At 39.4% G+C, this 27871-nt stretch overlaps 2 protein-coding genes across 2 annotated transcripts in view; one reads left to right on the plus strand and one right to left on the minus strand.

Annotated features, from left to right (window-relative positions):
- Nucleotides 1-1248: 1248 nt before the first annotated feature.
- On the plus strand, nucleotides 1249-16187 carry LOC121187523 (transmembrane protein 255B). Its single transcript, XM_041046798.1, has 9 exons — nucleotides 1249-1344; nucleotides 2837-2976; nucleotides 3746-3808; nucleotides 5802-5891; nucleotides 7784-7861; nucleotides 7992-8077; nucleotides 8303-8462; nucleotides 12896-13006; nucleotides 15055-16187. Exons 1-9 carry the CDS (start codon nucleotides 1281-1283, stop codon nucleotides 15112-15114), a joined length of 852 nt encoding a protein of 283 aa, XP_040902732.1. The 5' UTR covers nucleotides 1249-1280; the 3' UTR covers nucleotides 15115-16187.
- Nucleotides 16188-24922: 8735 nt separating this feature from the next.
- The window catches only part of rasa2 (RAS p21 protein activator 2), a 28439-nt gene continuing 25490 nt past the window's right edge, over nucleotides 24923-27871 (minus strand). The window contains exon 24 of the mRNA XM_041045728.1: nucleotides 24923-27758. Coding sequence (XP_040901662.1) covers nucleotides 27728-27758 — 31 coding nt within the window. The 3' untranslated portion in view covers nucleotides 24923-27727. The remainder of the gene's footprint in view (nucleotides 27759-27871) is intronic.

A 27871-nucleotide genomic window follows, 5' to 3' on the forward strand; every position in this document is an offset into this window, starting at 1 on the left:
GGTTTAAGAGTGGAGGCAGAGGCGTGTCTTTAGATAACATCACCATAACCCAGGACAGACAATAAGACAGCCTGATCACCCACATAAACATTTACGGTTGTTTGCTAATTTAGTGAGTATGCACTGGAGACAGCCGAGGGTGGTCTGTACACACCCACCACATTAATTGAGTTATTATCAGATAAGTTAACTTTCAAAGCAATAAACTGAGAGGTATAGCAAGAGCATATACAGCCACACCACCCCCTCATCCAACTCACAGTCTATTCTGTACAAGTTATAGTTATGTAAGAAAACCTCAGACTCATGTTTGTTTGGGTTTTATGATTATTAAATGTTTAGGATTATAACTCGAACTAGGAATAGGCTGGTGGTGTTTACAAGGGTTAAACTGATTAGTGATCCGTACAGGAATGCCGAACACGGTAGCTGAGGTTGAGAGTGGCGGGTTCTGAATGTCATACCTTCATATGATGAATCCTTTGCTGGAATGTAGTGTGAGTTCAATGTTCAGAGATAAACACTGAACTCACATTAGCATTAACACTAATCCCATCCTACATGTTCTTACAAGACATTGATGTCAAACATCCAAAAATATAAAATAAAAAACATACATCACCTGGTAGCACATCTATAAAACCAAAAGAAAAATAGCAGTTCTTACATTTAGTATACTTTCAAATAACTAAATACTATGTGCAAAATTTTAAATAAAATCGTATAATGAACAGCAGAAAAGTAAAATAATGCTATAAACCTAAACTTTATTTATATAAAGGGCTTTTTCCTCCTCTTCCATGTTTTCTTAGGAAGGGCCCCCCTTTCTAACTTGCTGCAGCAAGTAGTGCTCCCTGTTCCCCTACAGGAGGTTTATCCGCCCATGCCAACAGGTAAACTCCCACTGATGAGTTTCTCTTTTGCACAGGTTCACTCATGTTCTCCTCCTCACTCTGCTGCACTCTGCTGCATTAGACTTCTAACCAACAAATGGACTGTTGATTTAAAACTAAAGGAAAAATTTTTTTTTTGAAGAGCGCTCGCTTTTCTGCACCTTAACAGAAGCAGACGGCCAAGTTCCCGACCGTACTTGAATGCAGCAGAGGCTGGCGAGTCATGCGTCTGTGAGCACGGAGCCGCACTGAAATAGACCTGCAGCCACTCAGCAGATTGTGTTGCTCAGGGCTTCATTAAGCATCGAGAGAAAGTTTACGAACCTGCACAGAAACTAGCGGATCTGAACTTAGAGACTGTCAGAGGGGGGAAACTTTTTATCCATCATGACTGCAAGAATCCAGGGAGCAGCGGGCCGCGACAAACCAGCACCAAAGAGCGGAGCAACAGGTAATTTACCGGGAGCGTGGATGGTGATGTGATGGTGCACCAATGCACCTATCAGGTGTAGCACATAGTGACAGGGGCACCTGCATTAAACATATGTTTTACCTAAATCACTTTATTCACTGACTTCACTGCTTTTCAAATAGTTTTTAATTTGATGGGGGCCCCAGTAACATAGATTGATAGAGTAATTAACCATCGTTTGGTTCATGTTAGCGTATATATTGATGTTTTTGTACATAGCTGTGATTGTTAACTTCACATGCAGTTGCATTTGGCATTAAAACAGATTAATATTGTGTAAAACAGATTTAAAAACTCTTACAGTAACAATAATGGTAGGGGCGCAGTCATCACTGAAGTGACGGTGGTCAACTCAAGATCTAAAAGACATTTTTACCAAAATGACCCACGACTAAAAGTTTTTTAAATTTACAATCTAAAAGAAATCAAGTAATGAGGCATGGTTTGTTTCAGCTTTGTTTCACTACAAACAGGTGTGTTTTATAATATGAGCCTTAGAATGGAGGATAGGCTCTTTGTTTTTAATATGCATTTCAATTTGTATTTCTGCTATAGAACCTAAAGAATCAGAGAAATTCAAACTATTTTTCTCAGATTAAATGAAGGCTTTATGGCCAATGTGTTGATGTTTTGTTTTTGTTTTCTCAGCAAAGTGTATTTAAAGATTAGAAGTTCATTCTAGTAGAGGCACATAGGAAATAACGAATGTTCTTTCCTTTCTTTCATTAAAGAAAGAAGAAAAGAAAAACATTGTAGATTGTACAAAGTACTCTGGTGGATTGACGACAGTATAGACTGCTGATAGATTTGCTTAGGATGAAGACGAGGTGACAAAAATGCAGTGCTGCTGACAGCTGTCGATTTGCTCATTTCCAAATCAGTTCAAAATAGTATAAATGGTTTTATATTTGGCAGCAACTTAATGGGTGTATAATGAATACAGTAATTTACAGTTGTCTACAACAATTTGTACAAAATTAGAGACAAAGAGGTTTCAGCTGTTGTGTGAACCCCCCTCCCCACAAGTTAATCCCAGCAGAGGGGTCCAGTCCAACCCTGGTGTGGACTTATTTCCCTGTATGTTGACCTCTCTGTAGGACCTTCAATTATTCTTAGTAATATGGAACATTTGATTGTTGGTGTAATAAAAATAGGGTTAAGAGTTGATGTTTATTTGTACAAGGCCGAGAAGGTTTGTATGTTACAGTTACACTGAGTTTTCAGAAGCAATCGAATTAATTCTCCTACTTTCATTCTAAACATGACACTTGAGCCAGACAAGATGGAGAAATGGGGTTTGACTCATATCATTATTTCTAGAATTAGATTAAATTAAATTAAACTGCATCAAATCAAATTAAGTGTGCTGACCTTGAAGGTACACTAGAAATATTCAGGTAGGGGTATAGTTCATTGTGTTTTCTTTGTCCTGCACTGTGCCAAATAATAGGACTGAGGGTTTCTCTCTCAGAAATGACGGTGAGGGTCAGGAGAGCTCTGTGGCTGGTGCTGGGCATGCTCAGTCTGTCCCTGCTGCTGGTGGTGCTGGGAGTCTACATAACCACCCGAACAGAGAGCCTGAATGTGACCGGCTACACCTCAGGAGTTATTGTAAGTTGTTCTTTATTTGTCCCTCGGCAATTCCCCCATCATGATTTATTCAGCGTGAAACAGCGAGTTGACAGATTTATATAGTTAAAAAAAAAAAAAAAACTCAGAAATGTCATGTTTTAAGTTTGTACCTACCAGGAAATCAGCTGGAGGCTTTGAAACCTATAAAAACATCCTCCAGCATGTGATATCCATTATGAAATTAAAGCTGCGATCCTGTAGTCTCGTACCACTGGCCAAGAGGCGTTCGCTTGAGACAGAAACAATTTTAGGTAGGCCGTGAATATGATGATGGACAGTTTTGTGACTCAGTCAGCACGAGCGCTTCCTGCGGTGATTAGACATGCACTTGGCTGGCATTCAAGTTTTTTTCCCATTTTCAAACTGGAACAACATAAAAGGTCTTCTGTAAGCGTTGTCAAATTTCCAAAGTCACTTTCCGGATGAATCTGGGGTGAGATTTGAGCAACCTTGCTCCTCCGTCATGCATAATTTCATATCTTTAACACCTTTTACAACAGAAAACTAACATAAAACGCACTGTATGCTTTCAAAGTTGCAAGCAATTTCCATGTACCTGTTAAGTGCTAATACTGGAGTGTCAGTCTTCATTTTACTGATTTTTTCTTACCTTGGAAGAGAACCAAACCATAACAAAGTTCCGCAGTGTCCACTGAAAATGAAACACATTTCTCTTTCTTTTTTTTTTTTTTTTTTTTTTTGGTGTAACACTTACTGTGTTCATTATATCATATTATGTTCTCTGCAGCTGACCCTTGGATCGTTCCTAGGACTTCTGGGACTCTGCCTGGAGGAAAACCGCAAGCAGCTGGTATGATCTTTTGCTCCTCCTCCTGTGTCTCTTTATCTGACACACACGCACAAACACACATACGCACACATACAAACACAAACATGCACGCATAGTCTACACACATCTGTTACAGTTTTCTCTCGATATATGCCTGGTTCCTTGGCTGACTGTCGGACGCCAATTCTGGTGCGTCCTGGCTGTCGGCCAACACTGGAGGAACAGCTGGAATCAGCCCAGATGTGGACATATGAATGGGCCAGACTTGGGCCATGGACCCAAGTATATATATTGGGCCAGAAGCTTTCAAAAATGTTGACATTTTTAATCTGTTCTTGATTAATTAAATATTCTCAGATGCAAATAACTGACAGCTATCACACAAAGGAGCCACATTAGGAGAATCTAACATCAGGTATTCATTGTGTCAGCCTCTGAATGTAGTGGTTATTTGTGTTATATTATTTAACAAACTGCAGCATTTTTTATTATTATTTGTAAAAGATATTAATCTGTACGCTGCTGCTCTTTCGTGTGTACTATAATTTACTGCAGTAGCAATAAATTATAAAACAGACCTAGATGCTAATCTACCCTCCAGTCCTTCAACACACATTCCTTTCACTAAACTACAGCTCTTAGATGAGACAACTATTCCCAGTGTTACTTTGGCCTGATCATTCTTACCTGCCTTTTTTCAACAGCGTCATTTTGCGAAATGAAAACAGTTTAAAGAGGTGTAGTCCTGAGATCAGGTACATTAGTTTGTCACAACTAACATACAGCTGTTTACACTATGAGAACAGGAAATAAGGTAATGTAATTTATTTAAGAAAGAACCATGTAGACCATGTTGCTGTAACAGCACTAGCTCGCTGTAATTCTGTTATTTGAAAATGTTCCCCCAGTAAATTGTCCAAAAGTTAATTAGTTCTTCCTCCGTGTATCAGATGTCACGTCTGGGTCAAATATTTATGGTTCTGAGGTGGGCTAGCGCTGATATTTATTACATACCTTTTCCACGTGATTCCACACGTGCAGATGTATATAGTCAATCATTGTTCCCCTGTTAGCAGTGGTTTCCATGGTCAGTTGTCTGATGTCTGTTTGGTGTAGAGTGAATTATACAGTGTCTAAAAAAAGTATTCACTCTGATTTGATTCAGTGTTTTAGAACATTGAGTCAGATTGAATTTAATGTGGCCTCTTTTTTTTTTTTTTAAACCCTTTTGATTTTAGTGACACCATTGTCTTTCTACTGGATAAATTTGACATAAAGTTAATTAGTTGACAAATAAGATGAATTAATAGACTATAAATAAAATAAAAACTTCATTTAGTCATGCTCATGTCTTCATCCTTACCTGATGTGGTATAAATAACAACAATAAATAAACAAACAAATCATAAATAAAACCGGTTTATGTCAAAAATGTCAAAAACAGCACATCAGGCAATCCACAAAGGTCAAAAAGGGCATTTGCGGACAAGGCTTTCATTGCTGGAGTTTTTGGATGGAGCTGGTTTTGCTTGGATATGGTTTCATGTTTTCATCCTTTTCACTGGTGAGATAAGTTTTGCGATAAGAACCTGAAGTATCAGAGGAGACAGGAAACCGATTCAGTGTAGGATAATGATTGATAGCAGAACTTTGTTTTCCATTTTCAGTTTAAATAAGCATTGACATTTTTCTGGAATGTGGTAAATTGAGATTGTGATTAATGAAGAGCAGGAATGAAGGAGAGATAGAATCTGTTGACCGTCTCAGCTCTGCAGAGTGAGTGGCTGTAAGTTACGCCACGTTAGCTCATTTATCCTGCTTTATTCTCTATCAGGTAGGCAGGGATAATATTATGATTTTAAAGAGCTTTGTTTTGAGACTGATATCAAACTTTTAAAGCTTTGTTTTCAGAGGCTGACTAGTGCTGACCACAGGTTAACTGTGGGAAAAACATTTGCGGTGAGCCTTACTTCTACAAACAATTTAAATCATTTTTCCTTTGTTCCTCCTCAAGCTGACGGCTGCGATCGTCTTCCTCAGTTTTGGGATCATCACCTCTTTTCTGTGCCTGGTGATCGATGGCGCCTGTATTGTCTTAAACATGGTGAGTTACCTGCACTTGCATGTGTATACTGTAACACTAGAGATGACTGTATTGGGGGGATGAAACAAAGTGGTAACTGTAGACCAAGAAGAAATAATAAACCACTGTGCTGGTTAGCCACCGATCCACCTGGGCACCCTCTCGGCTCGCAGTGTGTGCCAACATCATTCTGTTGGTAATATTTATACAATTTTATCCATGAAAGGAGTTCCCACAAAATGTAGCTCAGTTTTTGTTCAACACAATAACAGCTGTGTTTTTTGGTTTTTTGACCATGTAAATGCCCAGCTGTGAAAGCATAATATGAGACCTGGAGACTATGTTTTTTCTAAGTCCAGAGCAGAAGAACTGAAAGAATTTGTTTTTGGCCTAATATGTCCAAACATCTGATGATCTGGATGACTGAGAATTATCAGAGACAGTTACTGAATGTGATGGATGTTGCTGTGATAAAGAGTGAGCTGCCGCCCTAAAAGAACATTCAACAGGTTAAAAAAAAAGCAAAGCACATTTTGTTTAATGTAGATCTGCTGGACCTCAGAGAGAGATAACCATTGCTTTCAACAACGTTTCTCTTTTCATACCTAATTTACAGTTGCTCTCACTGATGCTTTACAGTCTTTATTCTAAGCTAAACTAACTGGTTGCAGGCTTCAGCTTCATACTTAGTGCACTGACAAGAGCAGTGCTGATCCTGTCATCTAACTCTTGGCAAACTATTCCGTACAATTACACCTTTTTTTTTTTTTTGGCTCATCCTTTGAGGCCAGGAGTTGCTTCTGATTTGTGGGTTCTCCTGTACATGTTTGACAATATGAACTTTTGGTTGATTTAGGTTTGGTTGACAGCAACTTTGTTGATACATGAATGGTCTCAAAGCATTGCGCAATAATGTCAAGGTGAAGTGACATGGCCTCCGTTCACATGTGAAATCTCATGACGGCCACCACGGACACTGCTGTCGCAATGATCAAAATACTGTAAATACCACACATTATACAAGCCTGCCCATTTTGGTTTTGAAAATCTTTGTGTTTATCTTTTTGTGCCAAACAGTAAAATGAATCCAGGCTGGGGTGGATGTTAATTTCAAATAAGGTTTGACAACATAATGTATGTTTTCTTTAGAACAGATGCTGGCACTTTATTCAGATGGAGCTTAGCCCTTAAAAATATGATATTTATTTGAAAGTACAAAAGGTTCAGGATGGCTCTTGGTTCCCTCCACGAATTTTATAGTGTCAGCGTGTTCTTGAGAACCATTAGGCCACACCTCAGAAAGAGAAGTTGCATGTGAGCACAATAAAATTCAGAACTACACTACAAAGGCAGAATAGTGACATCTTCAAGATAGCACTCTGACTTCCACCTTACTTTACAATTTAAAAGCATCATAAAAAACATTTTGGTCAGAGTGGACTCTTCAGTTTATCACAAACTGACACTAAACTCGACACTGTTGACTCTTAAAGTTTTAAGTTTAAGTTTATTACTTTACTGATCCCTCAAGTTGGGGAAATTTATTCTCTGTATTTAACCCACTCCAAGTGAATGAAACACACACACAAGCATGGACATGCACGGCAGGGGGCTGCCTAGTAAGGTGCCCAGGGAGCTGGGGTGGATCGGTGCCTTGCTCAGGGGCACCCATATCTGTTGTGCATATCCATTGTGCTTGGTTGAGGAATCGAACTGGCGGTCCAAAGCTGCACTCTTAACTTGCTGCGCCACGGCTGCCCCAACAATGTCCCATCCCTGGGTCCTCAGATGTGTTTTAGTCATTCTGTACACACAGAGATATCTTGTCTGATAAATGTCAGTTTAATTTATTCTTCATTAATATTGATAGTGGTTGTGTTGATGATGTTTCTTCATATGTTATCTTTTGCCAGGACATGCGTCCACTGAAAGCAGAGAGATGCCAGTATTACAGCAGCAACAGCTACATCTATGAGAATTTCTACACCTCTGTGAGTAGAAATATACAGATGAATACAAGGAAAATATATGTAGTATTCTGCTGAAGTTGTGTTGGACTTTTCTGTGCTGTATTTACCGGTAAACGGTGACAACATTTTGAACTTGTGTTTTCCTTTTCAGGTGTCGTGTTGGAATCTGAAGGAGTCTTGTACCATGACAGTACGAAGTGGGACCTGCTACTGCTGCGACCTGTACGACTGCGCCAAGTGAGACAGTGCATCATCATCCTACAATGTTATCTCAGTGTATTGTTACCACTGCCATATCATCACAGTTTAAACGCTCTAACTCCCAATATCTGCTAAAATATCCTGACCATCATTTCTGAATTGTCACCAAACTCACAGGCTTTGTCTTGTCATTAATTAATTTTCTTGTCTAACAATTTAAAAATGATCTGTATTAAACAGAGCTGTTGTTTTGTTCTACAGTGGAGGCTACCTCAGCAACTACTACGAGTTTGTTGGAGTACAAAGCTGCGAGGAAGTTTTCACTCTCTACATTTTAATCTGGACCCTCTCTGGCCTGAACCTTGTGGCGCTTTTCGCAGGGATACTGACCATGGCTGTGCTCGGCAGCATCAAGGACTTGGTAAGATGCACACACACTGACAGAACTTCATGAAAGTCCAGATTATATGTGGTGGTTCATTTAAGCTGAGTTAAAGCAAAGTTAGGCTTTTTCATGTATTTTTATTTCATTATGGCACTAAAACACTGTTAACAATAAATTGAAAAGTTGCTTTTACATGATTTTCAACCTTAAAGAGTGAACAAAGTTTACAAACTTTGGTTGGACTTTAAAGATACAGTGAAATGAAAAAAAATACATTTTCAAAATTCTGATCCTGTGTCAACTTTTCATTTATCTGTTATATTCTTTGTGTGTAAAAAAAAAAAAAAAAATCCCTCTCTTTTCCCTTCCTATAAAACATACAGAAATATTTGCTGGCTCCCCTCACTTGACTGTTAGCTAGCGTGGGTATACAGCAGAGCATTATCATAGTAAGAGCTGTGTGTTTGGATTTGAACACATATTGTCCCAGTGTCTCAGAGTTGTGCTGCTGAATCCTCCTGTACCTGAGCTGTGACGTCCTTTAATGTTCACTGTGCAGTCAGTCTGAATCTTAATGCTGTAGTCACAGCAGATTTGGCACAGGGACTAATTTCTTCAGCGTTTAGTAAAATCGAACTCTGCACGAGGTGAAGAAGGCGGGATCAGATCGTAACAGATTCTTTTACTTGCAGGACATTATTGTATAGTTTGCCAAGTTGCATTTCGAATTAAAATGGCAGCCAAAAAGTCTATGGTAGGTCGTATCCAGCCATCTGTACCACAAAGAAGACCTTTGGCATAAAGCCTGCCATGACAGAGAAAACTGATCCAACCACATCTAACCACAGGGTTAAGCCTTAACCCTCCTGACCTCATTGTGCACAGATTTTATCTAACTCAGGGTATGATGTAAACCAAATCTCCAGACCTGTCAGTATTATTCCACCATCATTAGCTGATGACAGTTACACTTAAAATACAAGTTAAGCTGTGGGTTTAAGGAGAGGCCTGGAGTTCATTACAGAGATTTCAGAGATGGTTACATAGCAACAAAACCTTTACCCTGTACAGCTTTAAAACTGGAATAACTTGATGTCTGAGTTGTTACTTCAAACATTAAAATTTACAGCATATCCCTTAGCAGGAACTCAACTTTAATCATCCATTAAAAAAAATTATCTCTGAACAATACAATCCAGATAGTAGATGGAGAACAGAGGCAAATTGGAGGGCTGTACTGTGCTGTAATATTCAGACTTGGTTCCATTTTTTTCTGGTGGGAAAACATAGATGGTTCTTCATCCGTGACATGGGCTTTAATTGTATTTACATCTAATTTGCTAAATGTGGTTCTGCTTCAATAGCATACCAACATTCAGCCAGACGTTCCCGAGACCACTTACTGCATTTGGGGGAAAGAAAATTAGTCTGCTTTATTTCAGTTCGAGAGTGTGAATGAGTCTCGCATGCTGTGGTTAGATGGCTGGAAAACCGACACTGCCAAATCATAAACACTAAACTGGTAAACACTAATAGGTTCGCATGTTCATTCAAGTCCACATCTGTCCAGATGCTGTTGTGTTTCAACAACGCTACGGTGTCAGAAATGCCATGTGAAATATTCTGAGGCCTTTATGGCTTTAAATGAATCAATAATTGTGTTTTATTTCTATTAAAAAATTATTTTTAGAGCCAGACAAACATGAAACAGTACACTGTGAAAAACAGAAATACAGTTCAAAATTCACTAAGTCTGCAGAGAGAGAAAAGCTTATTGAGATCAGCTCATGTACCTGTATGAACTGTACATGTACCTGTGGTGCGTGTGGTCAGTCTGTCACTGCTGCAGCCAGAGCTCTGTCTTTTCTGACTCTCTTCCTCTCCTTAGCACAGTAGCAGCAGTAAAAGAACTAGACAGGGTATAAGGTTGAGGAAATGGCCGAAGCGTGAAAGCTAATAAAACGTGATGAACAATGATAGTTGTATCAGCAGGGTTAACCAGGACTGTCTGTGGGTACTAAGCCCCAGAGAGGTTTACTAGAGGCATTCTATCACTCCTGTTGCTTTTCCCCATCAAACCCTCCCTAAAGCTTAGAAGACAGTTTATGTGCTCATCACGTTGCTGTGGTTTACGGTTTGAAAGGAGATTAGAGTGTTTACGAGAGGAGCAAAAGCTAGTGTCAACAAAAGTTTGGTTTCCACTGTTCTTGATATGCTGTGTTTGTTTTGACAGTTCTGGGGGAATCGCTCTCAGAATAATATCTGGGAATTCATACCAGATATTTAACTATAAAATGATTTGATTGCAGAGGTTTGTCTTGAGGCTTTCCACCATGACAAAGGTCACTGTCCCTGGTTTCAACGACAACTGATCTGATTGTTTAGAGAACAGAGTGAAGAGAAAGAATGAACAAGAACTTTGAGTCTTTTTATTTTTTATTTTTATGGCTTATTTATACAGCAAAAATTCTGTTTCTCAAATAAATAGTTGCTAAGTAAATAGTTGCTGGTTTCACAGTAGAGCCAAGAACTTAGGTGAAAAAAAATTAAAGCAGGCTGATGCTGTGAAATAGTCTGTAGTGAACAAAACTGGCTTATAAACTGATGAGTGGAAAAACTTGGAGTCTAGGCTGACAGGACACGAAACCTCAGGAACATGAACAGGAAAACAAAGAGAAGAATGATATAACACAAGGGAGCTCAACAGATGAACTAACAAAGACTGAAAGGAACACAGAGACAGAGGCAAAGGGGTTAATAGGGAACAGGTGAAACTAATTGGGATGGCGCAGGCAATCACACAGGTGGGAAAATGAAAAGCACAAACAGGGAGTAAAACAACCAAAAACACAACAGATAAATGATTTAAAAACAAACAAACAAACAAAAAAAAAAAAGAACAAAAAAAAGGGAGCACAGAGTCGGGCAGATCGTGACACAAGGCTTTGTATTCTCGGACTGGCAAAGCAACTATTTCAAAACATTATCTTGGAAACGGTGATTGGCATTTTTTAATATTTTCTAACAATTAGAGACAAAAAATAAAATGCAAATACAGGATAAAATAGCAGATGAACTGATAATTATAAAACTCTAGTTGCAGCCCAGGCTGAGTGCGCAATTCCAGCCTGGTTGACACCAAACTGATATCAATCTCAACCTCTGCAGTGTGGCCTGAGTACAATGCGCACACTCTGCTGACTGGCTACAACCAACCAAAACAACAACCACCATCTGACTGGTAGCCTCCTTTATCCCACTAAAAGATGTGGCCTGTCCTAAATCTGCTTAAAACACAGATTTAGTGATTTGTTTTTGGTCTTTAGGAAGCTCACTGAGCTCTGTGCTGCCAAACCTGCTATCTTTTCTATATATCATGCAGAAAGTATTCTTTCAATGAGTAACATCATCTGCTACAATTTAGGAAGTGGACTCCATCAACTGTCATAGTTCTCTCAGTTATCTTTACATCAGTTGTTAGTCTGTTTTTTCACTGTAGGAATGCATTCAGATATTTTTCCTTATGTTCTTAAATTTGATAGACTTCAGTACTTAAATCATTGATGCGTCAGTTGCTGTCTTACATTCCACATCCCGTGTTTACATGTTCATGGCTTTTACATACTTAAAATAAACTTCTGTTTATGAGACAAAATGTTATGAGCGTTCTGTGCCTAAAACTTTTAATAAAAACAGAAAGTCCAAGAACTGTGGGAGTGGTGGCTTGTTCACTGGAACGGTCCATCCCATATTTTCCACATACCAATGAGATGATTATTTGTCCTGAAATAATATTTACATTGATGGCTTTGCAGATGTTTTTTTTTCTCCTCTATATGGCTGCAGTAGATTACTCAATAGGTTCAGGGAACAGGGAAAAGGACAGGGAAACTAACAGTTTGTAAAAATTTATAGATTTGCAGTCGCCAGCAGTTTTGGATGTAATGTCAAGTCCTGCTGCAGACAGACCACCCATATGGAGACCAAAGCAAGGCCCAGAGTTATCACAGGTTTTTGCAGGGAAAGTTGCGTATCGCATCACAAATGTTATAAATCCAAGAACTGTTGAATTGTGATGGGCCCAACTAACCTGATTCTCATTTGGGATATGAGATATTTGACACATAAACATGATAAATAATACTGACTGTCTGCAGACTTTCCAAGATCAGGGCTGAAACTTGCTGTAATCAGTGCCTTTAGACTGGCTTTAGACTTATCAGATAGTTTTAATCAGCTGCAGTATATCATTTTATTTCTAATGTTTGAATGTGACTGTTTAATTTTTTTTCATTTGAGCATATGTGACATTTATGTTTATGTTATGATGAAATATTAATGGTTGATGGTCTTTAAAGGGCTGCGAAAGTATTTGAGTATTTCTGGTTCCTTGTACTTCTAATAACATTGTGTGTGTGTGTGTGTGTGTGTGTGTGTGTGTGTGTTTCTCTTTTTTTTCTGTGCGTCAGAGGAGTAGCAGCCCTGTGACTGAGCCCTCTGAGAGCAAAGCACCTTCCCCTACAGCTCCTCTGCTGATGGATGCCAACACACACACTGTTCCCCAGCTCCACCCAGTCAGTGTAAGGTCAACGCACGCACGCACGCACGCACGCACGCACGCACACACACACCCTAGTTTCTCCTAATGTTTTTTGCTCGCAAGACTAAGCATCTTGGAGTCATGCAAATGGCATGACAAATCCTCATCTCCACCATCTCATCCTTATCTCCATCTTTATTCTGTGATTTCCACGTGGAATTTTGGATGAGGTGAAGTTAAGAGACGACATAGAAAGGTACCTTTTTATGTCACCTTGTCACTTCACCTTTCCTCCCCCCTTCCTTCCCACGCACTCTCTCGTTCATAGGTCTCTGTCTCCCAGGTGGAAGCACAAACATAGTGCTCCCCCTAGAGGTGTTGACTGCAGCGTTTTTTGTGTTGCGTTTGTTTTCGAGGTTTGTGTGTTTTTGGTTTTGTATTGTTTCTTTATTTACATTTTATTTTCTTTATTTATGTTTGCTGTTAACGTATTTGTTTTGGCTTCCTGCAGCATATCATTTGCCGTACATTTCTATTGTAGTATTTGTTTTGTAATTTCACATGTGTTTTTGAATTGGCATCGTTTCTGAATTTACAGCACGTTTCTCCTAATGGAAATTTTTTGGGCCACTGCAGCGTGTTTGCCCTTGTTGACCACCGTAAGATGGTCTCATGAGAAACTGTCCACCATCTTTCAGCACAATATACAATCCATGGATCTGACATGTTCCAGCCAACAGCCTTTTTCATGCAAAACATCTCACCATGATAATCTTCTTCTAATAAGTTTGTCATTCTGGTTTATTTTTTACCTGTCATGTATGTGCACATGTCACTGATATCACTTGGAAACTCACCTATTTGGTCAACATTTTTTTCAGCAGTAGTTGAATGTGTTTACATTTTGTAATGTCCTCCCTGTGATTGGCTGGCAACCAGTCCAGGGTGTACCCCGCCTCTTGCTCGTAGTCAGCTGGGATAGTAGTCAGCTCCCCTGCAACCCTGAAGCATCAAGCGGTATAGAAAATGAATGGAAGGATGGATGGAATTTCCTCTCTGTGTAGTTTACTGTTAGTGGTGGGGTCTGCCATTCCAGTGCTGGATAATTGCTTACACAGGAGGGATTCGCAAGGAAATGATGCAGCATGTAATTGAACAGTCCTGTTTGTAATTTTATCTCATTGATATCAACCTCGTTCGCCCTCCTAACAACAGATTAGTGCTGTATTTTGGCTGCCAACCAAAAACATTTTCTACTGCTGCTGCTGCTTGACATTAAAAGCTTTGAGCAGCCACTGGAAATTCAGTGTATTTCCCTCTGAGGTTAGCGCTGACCACAATATTTCATCAAAAAAGCAACTTAAGAAAGTAGTTTTTGTGGAAAACTGCTTGTACTGGGACTATTAAAAGAACAAGAGCTTGTTTGGTTGTATTATAAACAGATAAAACAGCTTCCCAATGAGAGATTGCTGTAGCATTAAACTGCACTTGTTAGCAGCAGTAACCACAAGTGTTGCCAAGTCAAGGATTAATGTGTTTCTTACATCTTACACAACACAGTAAATCACTGTCTAAATAAAAGCTTCATGTAGTCCCTTTAATTCATCAGCAGTTTTCCTCTAACAGAAGCTGTGGAAAAACACTGTTGAGGTTGCTGCACTTGACCACCCACATTTGATCAGCTCATTGATTGTGGTATTTTAGCTTTGATCTGTGTAATAAACCCATGTGTTTATCCCCGGGAATGCTGCATTTTCATCAGAACAAGAGTCCAGTCTTTCTAAACTTCAGTACGGCTGTTTTACTGGAATTGACATCAGTAAAGCGTAAAAATGAAAGTTCGATTTTATTCCAAAACAGCAGTTTGACAAAAACACCCATATGTGGGTGAAAGCTTGTAAAAAGCTTCTAAGTAGGTCTCGAGTCATCAGTGTTTTTGGTAGAACAAGTTTTACCTTTGAATTTAATAAACACATATCACAATTTGCAGCGTTCAGCACACGCACAAGACATATGACTTGAACTCTCCGATCAGCTTCTTTCTTTGTTTCCTTCTTCTCTTTCCTTTGTCCTGTCCTCCTCATCCAGGGAACCTCGATGTATTTCCCTCGAGCAGAAATGACAGCTGCCTCGCAGAATTTTCCTTAGTCGTCAACTCCTCGCTCAGAGTCCAGTCCTTCTCCCGTCACCCCGCTGACCAGCATGCTGCCTCTCTGGCCTCTCTGCCTGAACTCCATCAGCAGCTTTTCATCAGAAAATGACCAAATACCACATCCAGAAAGGGGACAAACAGATGCTTCATTATTTTTATTATTGTTATTATTATTATGGTTATCATTAACCTTTGTCAGTGTTGTAAGGAAGGGAAGCTGGAACGACTACAAGGAAGATATGCTGGTCTGAATATTATGCAGAAATATAAAGATTCTGTTTCCAAAACATCGAAAAGCAGACGGGGTAAGTTTCATGGAAAGTGCCTCATGCTATTTTCAACTGTATGCTAAGTGTATATCATATGTTACTGATATTTTGAGAGGAGACAGTATATTGTCACATAACATAAATACTGTGATCTTTGTTTAGTGAACAGGTAGAGCATGATGTAGATGGACCATCAACATTAATCCTGTAACTTGCTCACTCCTCCTGAAAGCAATACTAAAGTTAGCCGAGTGAAAATAACTTTAATGTTACCTCCATATCCACAGCACTTCATTGTTACATTAGCTTACCTTTTTATAACAGTCGATGTGCTGCCAGCATGTTTTTGTAGTTCGTCTCAGCTGTTTTGTGGCGCCTCTTGCCTAATTCTCAGTAGGATTGTAGGTAGTAGTGCAACAGCTCAAGCAGGTAACTCATCCTCTGAACAAGAGATAATTGGGCAGCAGAGGAAACTGTTTTACTAATTAGGAGCTACAGTGTGTGATTCCACAGATGCAGGCTGCTAAATGAGACTTTACATTAAAACTTGTGAATTTGTCTGTGTTTTATGTTATTGCTTAGTTTTATTACATTGGCAAAAACTGTTCTCGTTTCCAAGGTTACTTTTCTGTAGTTTTAGTTTTGTTTTTATTGTGAAAAACAGATATATTCTTTGTTATACTTTCCACTGACAAAATTAATACTGGTCGTGGGTAACAGTATTAGGCTGGTGACTTGATGATTGAGCGGATCATTCAGTCACCAAAGAGATAAACGGAGTGTGCTGCCACTTAACTGAAATGAGGACAGTGTAACTTGAATCCGATCTTAGTGACACACACACACAAACATTGTTATACATTATAAGGAATTAATCTGTGAAAATTTTGATTAAATAAGTGATTTGTCAAAAGAGATTGCCCTGGAGTCTTTTATAGTTATTTTCTGTTTTATTTTGAAATCACTTTTTATTTCCTGCCTTTGTGTTTTTCCCGCCAGTTTTCTGTGTCACCTGTGTCTCATCAGCCAATTACTCCTCTGTGTATATATAGCCTTGTCGCCCTAGCCTCCCTTTTCAGTTGCCTGGTTGTCTTTGTGCTACTGGGTATTCAAGCTGTCCAGTTGTTATTTCCTCATTGAGCATTTGTCATGTTTGGATTATTTATTTATTTTTTTTTTTTTGCCATGCTATGTGACAACCTTTGTATGAACTTCACAGTCCTTGATTGTGAACTCTTACGTTCTGTGTGGTCCCCTGCATTTCAGTCAGTTTCTTGATTTGAGATCGTAGCATTAAATCATTATGTGGTGGCTAGAAACCAGTTGTAAGAACTTGAGACACACGTAGAAGTCATCTTGGTTATTTGTGTCTGTGTCTTATGAGAGAAGGTTAGTGAAAACTGGAACTGGAATCCTTTTTGGCTGAAATAATTTAATGTAGGTTGCTGAGCTTTAACTGAAAGTGATGTTTTGATTAGTCATATTTAGAAAATACTGTCTGAGCGAAGGGCAGCTCACATCAATCACTACTTTTGTTACAGTGCTGGATTAACGCACATGTGCCATCTTCATAAATGAAAGATGTTTTTCATTTATTTAATTTAATTTCTACTGCACAGTTCGCTTCATGTTAATATTGAAGCATGAGGTACAAAGCAATACATGGTCTATGTAGTGTGAGGTAGGTCTGGCAACAAGATGTTGGGGTAAAAACAAAGACTCAGAGTACGCCAGCTCCAGGGTTTACAGGGTAATTTTCCTCTGTAAAACACTCTTCGCACTTCCAGTCAACGATGGTGAGGAATTTATGGAAATTGTCACAAAGTACAGTGCAGTTTTTGGCAGAGGTAGATCCATACGTCCAAACAGCAGAAATATACATTACAGTGTATATATGGCGAGTCAGCAGTGAAAATAACACCTGACAGTCATCAGACCGTTTTGGAAAAAGGAAAAGAAGAAAGGCAAAGGAAAGGAGAAACATCAAAACAGTTCCTGGAAACTGTACATTTGACAAGAAAGGAATTAAATTAATGATATGAAGATGCATTTCATATGGCTGCTTAATTATGAAGAGCTCAGGCAAAGTCTACAGCCAATCTAGCAGCTCTGTGAGGCACAGCAGTGCTTTGAGCTACATGCAAATATTAGCACGCTAATATATTCACAAATGAAAATGTTAACATGCCGATGTTCAGCAGGCATGGTGTTTGCTGTGTTCACCATCTTAGCTCAGCATGTTAGCATGCTAGAATTTGCTCATTAGCTCCAAAGACAAAGTACAGTTGAGGCCTGACGATGGTGCGTGATGAAAAGTCAGAGAATCATCACAGCTATTACAGTTGATCTTTGCTGGACCATGAATCTGCATAAAAACTGACCATCCATCCAGTAGTTGTTGAGATATTTCTGGACCAAACCAACTGACAGACATTGCCATCAACAGAGCCATACCACTGGCATGGCTAATAAAAAATAGAAAAGCTTGCAGTCCCCTCTCAATAATTAGGTGTAAAAGAAAATAAATGACATATGAGGCTGATCTCTGTTTCAGCCTAAATAACTTGACAAACTTGGCCCCCTCAGAAAAGTCAGTCCCAGAGTGATGCTGAAAATGACTTGTATATTGGTGAAGAGGGCAGAGTTCGGACCACATGGGTTGTGCTGAAAGTATAATATTTCAGAACTTGTGCATCACTACAGAGGTTGCACACATTTAAAGCATGAAAATCATCCTCAGTAAACTCAGTCATCAAGACTGAAAACAAATTTGTTTTTGTTTTTTTTAATCTCTCTCATGGTCATGGAAGGCAAAACGCATAAGAGGAGGCTGCTGTACAGTTGTATTTAAACGCCACACAGCTTTGAAGCCAGTACCACATGTCAGTCACCATATGAAGCCAGATTTGTCAAATCTGCACAGTAATTGGATTTAATCTGTAAACCCCAAGAATACGATGATCCCACAATGGAAACAAACTAAGGAGCAGAACGGAGCTTACGACAAAACAAAAAGCCACAAGATTTAACATGTACTGCATCTGACAGTAACATTCGGTTTGGGGGTGAAAACTGACCACAGAAAAGGGACTACATAGTTTTCAGTATAGACTTGGATGGGTATATTCACCTCATCTTCACTGGCTTCCAGTAAAACATAAAAGAGGTAATTACAAAGTTTAGGTCAAATTTCAACAGAGAAATCTAGTGATCTCACATTAAGAACAGCCAGACTGACAGGGGCCTGACAGTCCTCTCAAAGAGGGTCAGTCAGTCTCACAATCAGCATATTATGAAAGTCAAAATATGCTTGTGGTTTCACTGTGAATATGAAGACTGTGAGAAATGGCCCAAAATGATTAAGTCACAGAGCAGAGAGCCCTGAGTTTACAGTAGACTCTGGGTAATCTATTTCTGGGACCCTGTCTTTTCTTGTTCTACACTTCTATGTAGAACGTTTCATTCAGCTCAGTTCAAACATTTCAAGTCATAAACCATGCAGCATTTTGTTGTATGTTGTGGTCCTTTCCTTGGAGCCCGAGCCAGAACCTCCCTTGTCGTGTCTCCTCAGCCAGGTCTTTGAGAACCTTCCTCGGCTCGGAGCTTGTGATCCCAAGAGACCTCATGAACCACCAGTTGTTCCAGTGTAGCCTCTGCAGTCCACTTCCACTGGATAGGTGAACACACAGCTGGCAGCTCTGTGCACTTTTCCATCTTTGTCTCAAAGGCAGCCTCCTTTCCATTTTCTTATCAGTGCAGCCCTGATGACCTCACTAGCAGAGGTGGACCAGAGCACGATGTCGGGCTGTAGGGAGATTGTGGTGATCTCTTGTGGGGAACTTCACCGGTGATCGGGGCCAGCTCTAGACCGTGTTCACCTCTGGGTGACAGGAGGGACCACATCCTGGTGGTGCTGCTCTGAGCCTAATAAATTGGATCACTTGCTGTGATGTTTCCAGATTGACCCTTTTTGTTTCCAGCCTGGATGCTTCCAGGATTTCAGCTAGCTCACACAGAACCTGGTGGTGGGTCCATCCATACCAGCCATGAATCAATGCTGCCTTGCAGCCAGTAAGGATGTGCTCCAAGCTGGGGTTCTGGGAGTCACCGAGTTGGCAGGTCTCCTCTGAGCTGTACCCAGGGGGTGCAGGTTTACCCAATGGTAAACACAATTACTGTGAGGAATGTAATAAAAGCCTTGATGCTGGCCTGTTTGTGTACAATACATCTGTTCACTGTTGTGGTCGCTCTACATGTACAAAGTATACACTGTCTGTATGTTAGGACCTCCACTGTGTTTGAAGAATTCATGTGGCTGACAACACCAGCTTTTTGGGCTTGCTAAGAAAGCCCTACTTGTTTATTTGTACAAGCAAAAGGCGAGGGGAGGTTGCTGCTACACTGTGGAGAAAAAAATAATCTTCCTTTCACTCCTCTTGTCTGTCTCATTTTGCCTGGGTATGTTTCCTGTACCGCTGTGAAAGTGACATTTTTCCTGTATTCAGGCACACGCACCTCATTTACAACAAACTTTTCAGCCACATCGCTCCTGTCTGTACTGTATTTATCCTGCATTGAACATTTAATACCCATTTCTGAGTGTCTGTTTTCCTTCACAGATGAAGCTTTGTACTTTTGTAATGCGAAAGCATTGGATGTTATGCTATAAATTTGACCCTTAAAACAAAAATATTTTCCTTTACTTTCAAAGCCGGATTCCCTTCTAATAAAAGTGAAGACAGCTTGTGGGCCCGAGTGCTGTCACATATGACAGTGCCAGCAGTGATGGATGGGAACAAAGCCAAGGTTAAAGTTTGAGCCCCGACCCTCTCATTAGTGGCATTTCCCCTTCAACAACCCCCCACCCCCACCACCAACCCCCACCCCACCCCCACCACCACCCCCCACCCCACCCCCTTCTGGTAGAGATCCCGTCTGCTGCCCTCTGACAGGGTAGAAATTTAATCAGGAGTCTCCCTGAAGGCACAGCAAGTTTATTTGTGTAGTACCTTTTTAAACAGAGAAGAGATTGAAAGGAGGTTGCATGAGGCATAAAATGCATTAAAATAACACAAGAGAAGCTACCAGAAGGAAAACAAAATAAACTGAAAAAGGATAAAATGAAATATGGACAAAAGAAGGTGTGGGTTACTCCCCCAAGCGCCGGGTTGCATCAGGAACATAACAAACATCTTCTCTGTGGATATTTGACGTTTAATATCTTCCTTCCATAACAACTTATAGATGTCAAACAAACTGTGGGGGTTGTCCTTAACCTATCATATAGCATGTACTGTGCTGTATTACCCACATGTTTGCAACCACCACCTCCAACATCAACAAACTGTCGAAACTCATGTCCATCAGTTTGATATATAGAGGAAAGAGTTAAATGCAATGTTCAATACTGTAATAATTGTGTGAACTCAGGAAATCGATAGCTTGGTTTAAGGTCTTTCACAAAAACAGAATTTGGATTTTTTCAAAAAAAGCAATAATTCTGAAATATGTTTTGTATTGTAGAGACACTGTCTGTACAGTTGTTTTTCTAGATCTGACAGTGTATTACACAGACTGTATGTAATTTTTCAGGTGTTTCTGACAGAACATATATCCCTGAGATCTCAATAGGCTTCTGTCTTGGTGATCAGTACAACAACTTATATCAATTTGAGTCAATAAATCACAGTGTAATTTGCTCATTTACTTACCAACTGCCACCTCTTAACGCTCATGAAGAAAAGTCTGTTGAAACAACTCTCTAATGTGCAACTTAAGTTTCCACATGCATCTGACCATGTGTATAACAATGCAGGCAACATCATAACTGATCTCAGAACAGTGGAAGCTTAGTCAAGGACAGCTCGACAAAGCACACTCGCCTGCTGTCAAAGATCCCAGGATTATCCACAATGTGCAAATACCTAAAAAACAAAAAAACAAAAATGTGTCTAGCCACCCTCTGCTAGACTCAGCTTTTGTCAATGGGACATGGCCACAGAAATGATAGAAGTGATAGATGCAACTGCTGGTAGTCAACAGAGCTTTCATAGACGACAGAGGGCAGTAAATTACAAGATGGATGCAAACAGGAAATATCAGATCCTTTATGGGACAGAAGGTCGAGTTGTACGGAGAGATATCACCTCCACTCTGGTATCATGTCTAGCTTTAACTGGTCACGCACTGCTGTCCTTGCTTGTCCTGACAGCACAGCACTGATATGTGATAATACCAGATCAAAAGACTGTAGCAGACTGTATATTAATATAATATAATATTAATATTTAATATTTATGTTCAACATTGCTTTGTTTTAAATCCAAGGTGCTGGAGAACAGAGGCAGACAACAAAAAACCCTCAACCCTCTTAATACTTGACTGTATATGCAGGTATTTTTGGTTACACAAGGAGTTAAAACCTTAAACTGATCTCTGTTTTCCATATGGCCCTGCCTTACTTGTCATGGTCATAGGCTGATATTACTGTTGAAATGAGGAAAAAGAAAAACACGTCCACACATGAGAAATGAGATTCTTCAAGAGCATACGTAGCTTAATGAGCTGCATGCTCTGTAGCTTTTTACACAAATGCAGCAGTCGGCCTCCACCCGCAGAGTCTTTCTGGGGGAGGGGGCGAGTTTGAAAAGCCAAGGAAACAGCTGCAGTGAACACAAGGAATTGTAATCAGCTCGGGTGGCTTGTCATAGAGAATAAAATAATCCATTTTTATTTTTTATTTTTATTTTTTTTCATGTGGCGGTTTAGCTTCTGACACTACAATGTTCAGTTGGCTTCAAACTACAGTATAAAAAAAATAGTTTGCCAGCAAGTTTCTAATCAGAAACACTGAAGTATCAGTATTCACCCTGAAAACAAACAGAGAAAAAATGTGTGTTGATTTAACAGATTGGCATTGTGGTACATCCTGTATGCAAAACAAGGTATTTTGCTGCAGGAAGCATGAGCTAAAGATGGTGCAAACGGTGCTGTCTGCACCATTAAACTATTATAAAATCACAAAAACAAAGCCAATCACCGGATGTTGGTTACCAACAAATGTGGAATCTTGAAACCTTTTTTTTTTTTCAGTGTGTTCATTGTTTTTGTGAGGGTTCAGAAGAGACTGTCACATCCTCTCAGTCAGTTGAAGATGAGGCACATGTGGCCTGTGGCATGTACGTTTAAACTAAAACAGAAAACAGGAATGTTAAACGTATGACTTAGTTTGCTCTAACACAGGCTGAAAATTAAATCAGGTCGTTTCATCTAAAAGTAAAAAAAAAACTTTTAATGGTAATTTTGGCTCAGTGACTGGTATTATTTCATCATCAGTGAAGAGATGCCTGTAACCTGCATTAGAACCAAAGCTGGGAAGAAAAACATGGGAAAACACAGAGCCAAACCCAAAATTTCCTCCAACCACTGCTGCTTATAAAAAATATGGACTGATTATCGCTTTAATAATGACTGGATCACAGAACTGTTTCTGGTTCTTTCTCAGCTTCATAGTCTTTAAGTGATGCTTCCATGTTGTCTATTTATTGTAGGCATGGATGGATTACTGAACAAATCTAGTGGGGGCGCAGGCCCAGGGGCCCAGGGGCCCAGGGGCCCATGGGACCAGGGGCCCATGGGATCAGGGGGCCCTTGGGCCAGGGCCTTTGCTTGAAATGACTATTAACATTTCTTGACCACAAACAGACTCAAAAAGACCACAAAACAACCCCAATGAGACACAAAACAACTTCAGAGAGACAAATTACTTCAAAGCTACTCAGAGCCACAAAGAGACACAAGAAAACCATAAAGAGAGAGAAATGACTACAAGAAAGGATGCAAAACGACCACAAGCAATGTGTCTTTTGACATTGTTCTGTGTGTCTTTCAGTCTGTGACTTTAACTCCTATGTAGGAGAGCTGGGGGCCTAATACACGTGTGTACCCAGGGGCCCTTTTTCTCAGAATCTGTCCATGACAGGAGGTGACCAAAAAAATATTTGTATTCATTCTTGTGTTGTTCAGAGGATCAGATTACAGCTGTTAAATATGTGATGAAACCTAATGATGAAATCTATAAATGAAAACGTGTGAGCCCTCATCTATAAAACGTGTTAGATTAGACGTGTACTGTAGTTTCCTATGGAAGATCAAAAGTTAGATGATCTATAAAAGCTTAAAGGATTTTAAGATCATAGGGCAATATTTTCACAGCTGGTTATTTGACTTCCAATTAAACCTCCACAATGTTCATTCCTACATGTTACATGTTCTGTAAGTATGCACAGCTTTTCACTTTGAAGTGAATTCAGGTTTGTTTTAAAACAGTTGAGTTGGAGTGAAGTAAAGCCAGCGGTCAAACAGAGTCATTTATGCTTCTCTCACTCGTACGCATTTGTGAAGCAGGTCAGTGTCACTCTGAATCTGCTTGTGTTGGAGGAATTTAGGGGCCGTTTTCAGGATGAAAGGGGTTAACATGAACAAAAGCAAAACTTTAAAGAGCTCTCTGGGATGTTCAGCTGTTGCCAAACCCAATAACGTTCCTTCCTTTCCTTCTGCTAATACTTTGTTCTTTATAAGAAAGATAAACTGTTATGGGGGGTACATGTGGTTTTTGATTCAAATCAACTTGTGTGATGATGTGAGCAGCTTGATTTCATTGCCCAGAGATAAACCAGATTCCTACCACAGAAAAGATACTACAACATCATATTGCAGCACAAAATCCATCACTCTCAGGCCTTATGGTTTTCATAAAACCTATCAGATAAAACACAAAACCCAGCAGGTAACAGCTAGCTCACGCACCTCATGTATCAGCCCTCACAATGTTCAGGAGCACTTCACTGATATTTGGCCTTTTTTTTCCTTTAACGCAAGTACAGACACTTCACAAACAGGAGAAACATTGGCAAAGTGTTTATTGTAAATCGTTTCAGATGGACACAGAAAAGACCATGTACGGAAAATAAAACGTCTTGTGTATAAAAAGAACAGACACCGTGCTAAAGCGGTATGGAGACATTCAGAAGAGTTGAAGATGTGAAGGTACCCTCTGCTTTCTGTGATTACTGACTGTACACTGGACAAAAAGAAGCTTTTACATTTAAAAAAAATCCTATAAAGGCTTCAAACTGCTCTTTTGTACTCACACCCTGCTAAGTTGATTGGTAGAAAAAAAATATATATATATATCTTGTTTTGTAATTTTATGTCTGTATTTGAAAATAAATGTATAGATCGTTGGCGTACTTAAAGACCCTGAAATTAGTTTTTGTTCTTCAATAAAACTGGGACTTTTTTCATTTCCATAATTAATATGAAGAGCTCAGAAATCAGACAGACGAGCTGGCTACTGCCTTGAATGATGTTATTCATCTGATAGTTCAAAGCAAAAATGAATATTTCCCTTTCGGCTATGATATGACTTCTGGCCAAAGTCCAGCCTGTGAAAGTCAAGAAGGCTGCTGTGCTAATGCACTTCAACTCCTACCAGGCTGCTGCCTGGGTTTCCACACGCATCTCATCCATAAACTCACAAAAAAACATTTTTATTTCAGGACAACGCACTGACATGGGAAAACAAATGGAGAAAATAATTCCCTTATTAAAAGCAGATAAAAGAATAATTCAATAACCAAGTGAGTGGAAATAAAAACCCAACACATGTTCACCTTCACATGAAAGTTGACATGCAAGCTTATACAGAATATAACAGTAGCTTTCTGCTCTGATTAGTTCAGATTCAGATCTTGTTGCTGAAATTTGGTAGTTTGTTTTTTTTTTGTTTTGTTTTTTTAACCATGTCCAACTGAAAACTTTTCACAAGCATAGGCAAAGTTCAAAATCCAGTGATCAATTTCTTTAAATCAATCATTTTACATTTGTATTTTGGCTCTGATTAGGCAGTTCACTCACTCACAACCTGCATGTGAACTCAGTCAGTGCCAGCTGCAGCTCGGTGGGGACGTCTCACACACACACACACACACAATTTTCACTTCAGTAACTCCGCATTAAGCTATCGACAAGTGGAGGTTCGGCAGCAGCTACAACCACATACAGTCAGTAAAGGGACAAAAACAAAAAAAGCGGCCAGCCTCAGAGGAGCGCTGCAGACGAGGAACAAGGTATGTTCCCTAGGTGTACCAGTAAAGCAAACACATTAAATCAGTGTTTAAAAAAAAAAAACAAAAGATACAAAAACATTTTCCTATAAAAATATATTGTTAAATATACAAGACATGCATGTTAGAAATAAATGACGGACCAAAGACAAAACAACTTATTTCCACAAGCAAAGAAAAAGAAAAAAAAGAAAAAAACCAAAACAAACACGGTTAACCCTGTATCATCAGCATTAAATCTTCAACTTTTGTTGCTAAAATAAATTCAAGTTTCTTTTGTATCTTTTCAACACTTCATTGTTCAAATGGGCAAATGATGAAAAACGTTACAGGAAACAAAAAGACAAAACCAGGACTGAATCAAAGTTTGATTTTTTTTTTTTTTCATCAGTTTTCTCCAGCGCAAAGATGATTTGTTGATTAATCGATAAGCTGACTGATAGAAAAACAGTAAAAATGTTTAAAAAGTTGCAACCTAAAATTTTGAGGTTTTGGTCTCAGTATCGGTATCATATCTTATAATATCCGTTCCATACTGTCTAATAAACTGATCGAAAATCAACCAATCACTGTGTTGATCAGATGCAGTGCTACCTCTGCAACATGTGATAGTTAGGATAAAAACCTGTCTGGGATATGATTCACTCTAAGAATGCCATAATGCGTATCATCATCAGTGAATGTGTCTTCTCTCTTTTTTTTTTCTTTACTTGTTGACTACACAATCTTTTCTTGACTGTTCTGGCAGTGGAGCGCTGCGACCTACAGCTGTGTAAAAGTCAAAAGCACAACTTTAAACTCGAAGCCACAGAGTGTCGCATTTCAAACAAATTCTCTAAAAAAAAAAACAAAAAACCATAAAGCGCAACAGCTGGAGCTGTGCAGCACTGCTGGTCTGAAAAATGCACAGATGAAAAGAGGACATTATGTGTTTGTTGGTTGCCGTGATTGTCGGGACTAATTTTGGGATAACAGGGCTCATTTGTTACTCTCACTGATTCCCCTCTGCATTTCCTCCATCGTTTCATACATAAAGCACTACGGGTATGTCGCGATGCTCTCGACGTGACAGCACAGTTCTGATGTACACCGTACCAATACGACTCACGATCACAGCGAAACACAACTCTACAACACGGTCATGTGCTATCAGGACTCAAAACTGAACGCATGCAATCTGCTTGCCTAAAGTCACCAAAACAGTAAAGGATATGTTAGCAAAAAAACGTACACATAAACCAAATATATATATATAGATATATCTCTCTCTATATATATATAGAGAGAGAGAGATATCTATATATACATATATATATAGATAGATAGATATAATTTGTCTCCAAGTTTAAAACATTTGTATTCAAAATACATAAATTTTTTTTCAAGTCAAACCTATGAAACTGTCTTTGGTCAAGAAAAATATCTTAAAAACTACAAGCTATCAATGTTATTGTACAGAAAAAAAACAAAAATGTACTCGAGATCATGTAACTGATCAAAAAGGGGGGAAGCTGATACCAAGTATCTAATCGTTTTTCATTTGGAGTTCTCCAAATATTTAAAGTGCTTCTGCATTATTCCCTCAGCATTTAATGCGAAAGAAACATCCATCAAAGTAAGGCAGATCGGTTTCATCTACTTAACTGGACTCTGAAAATATATATACATTTGTTCAGAGGAGAAAGGACACTAAGAATGGAGAAAGATTTAAGTGTACTGGGGCACAAGTAGAGGACACGATTATCAATCAGCTCCAAAGAGAGATGTCCGAGCAAAATGTTAAGATTGGGAGAGTATCATCACAGCTGTTGATCTAAAACTGGGTGAATACAAAAAAATAATAGCAGCCTATTCACACTCCATCTAATGGTGCCTTTTTCATACAGCTGGAGACATAAAATCAGACAAGGAGAGAGTCTCTACGTAAGGGACCTGCAGTGGAGAGGAGGGGATGGGGGTGGGGTGAGGCACGAGGACACAAGGAGAGATCCTGGAAAAGCTCACAATCCATCCACTTCCTGTTGCTGTAGTGGACTCATGGTGTCTGGAGGTCAGGGTGTAGCAATATTTCTTCTCCTGGTCATGCAGCAGCCGTTCTGGGTGGGACAGTTCCCGGGGCTCCTTTTAAGACGCCAGTGTGTCACTATGGTGATCTTTGTGGTATATTCACACCTGCTGGTATGGCCGTCTCAGGCCACACCTGCCCTTCCTGGTTAGGAGGTTTTCCCCACTATCGGGTTCGCCCTGAAACAGAATAACAAAGATGAGTGTTATTTTACTGCTGTGGGGACGTGCGGCTAAGTCTGAATGGTCGCAGCAGTAATTTATATAACATTTATCAAATTACAAGTAAAAAA

The sequence above is a fragment of the Toxotes jaculatrix genome, chromosome 9 (genome assembly GCF_017976425.1).
Source record: "Toxotes jaculatrix isolate fToxJac2 chromosome 9, fToxJac2.pri, whole genome shotgun sequence".
Lineage (NCBI taxonomy): Eukaryota > Metazoa > Chordata > Actinopteri > Toxotidae > Toxotes > Toxotes jaculatrix.

Bases quoted from the DNA above. Each gene is read 5' to 3' on its own strand.
- LOC121187523 (XM_041046798.1), top strand. From the start codon at position 1,281: ATGACTGCAAGAATCCAGGGAGCAGCGGGCCGCGACAAACCAGCACCA. The intron at 2,977-3,745 runs GTAAGTTGTTCT...TGTTCTCTGCAG, and splicing joins GCTACACCTCAGGAGTTATT to CTGACCCTTGGATCGTTCCT. The intron at 8,078-8,302 runs GTGAGACAGTGC...TTTGTTCTACAG, and splicing joins GACCTGTACGACTGCGCCAA to TGGAGGCTACCTCAGCAACT.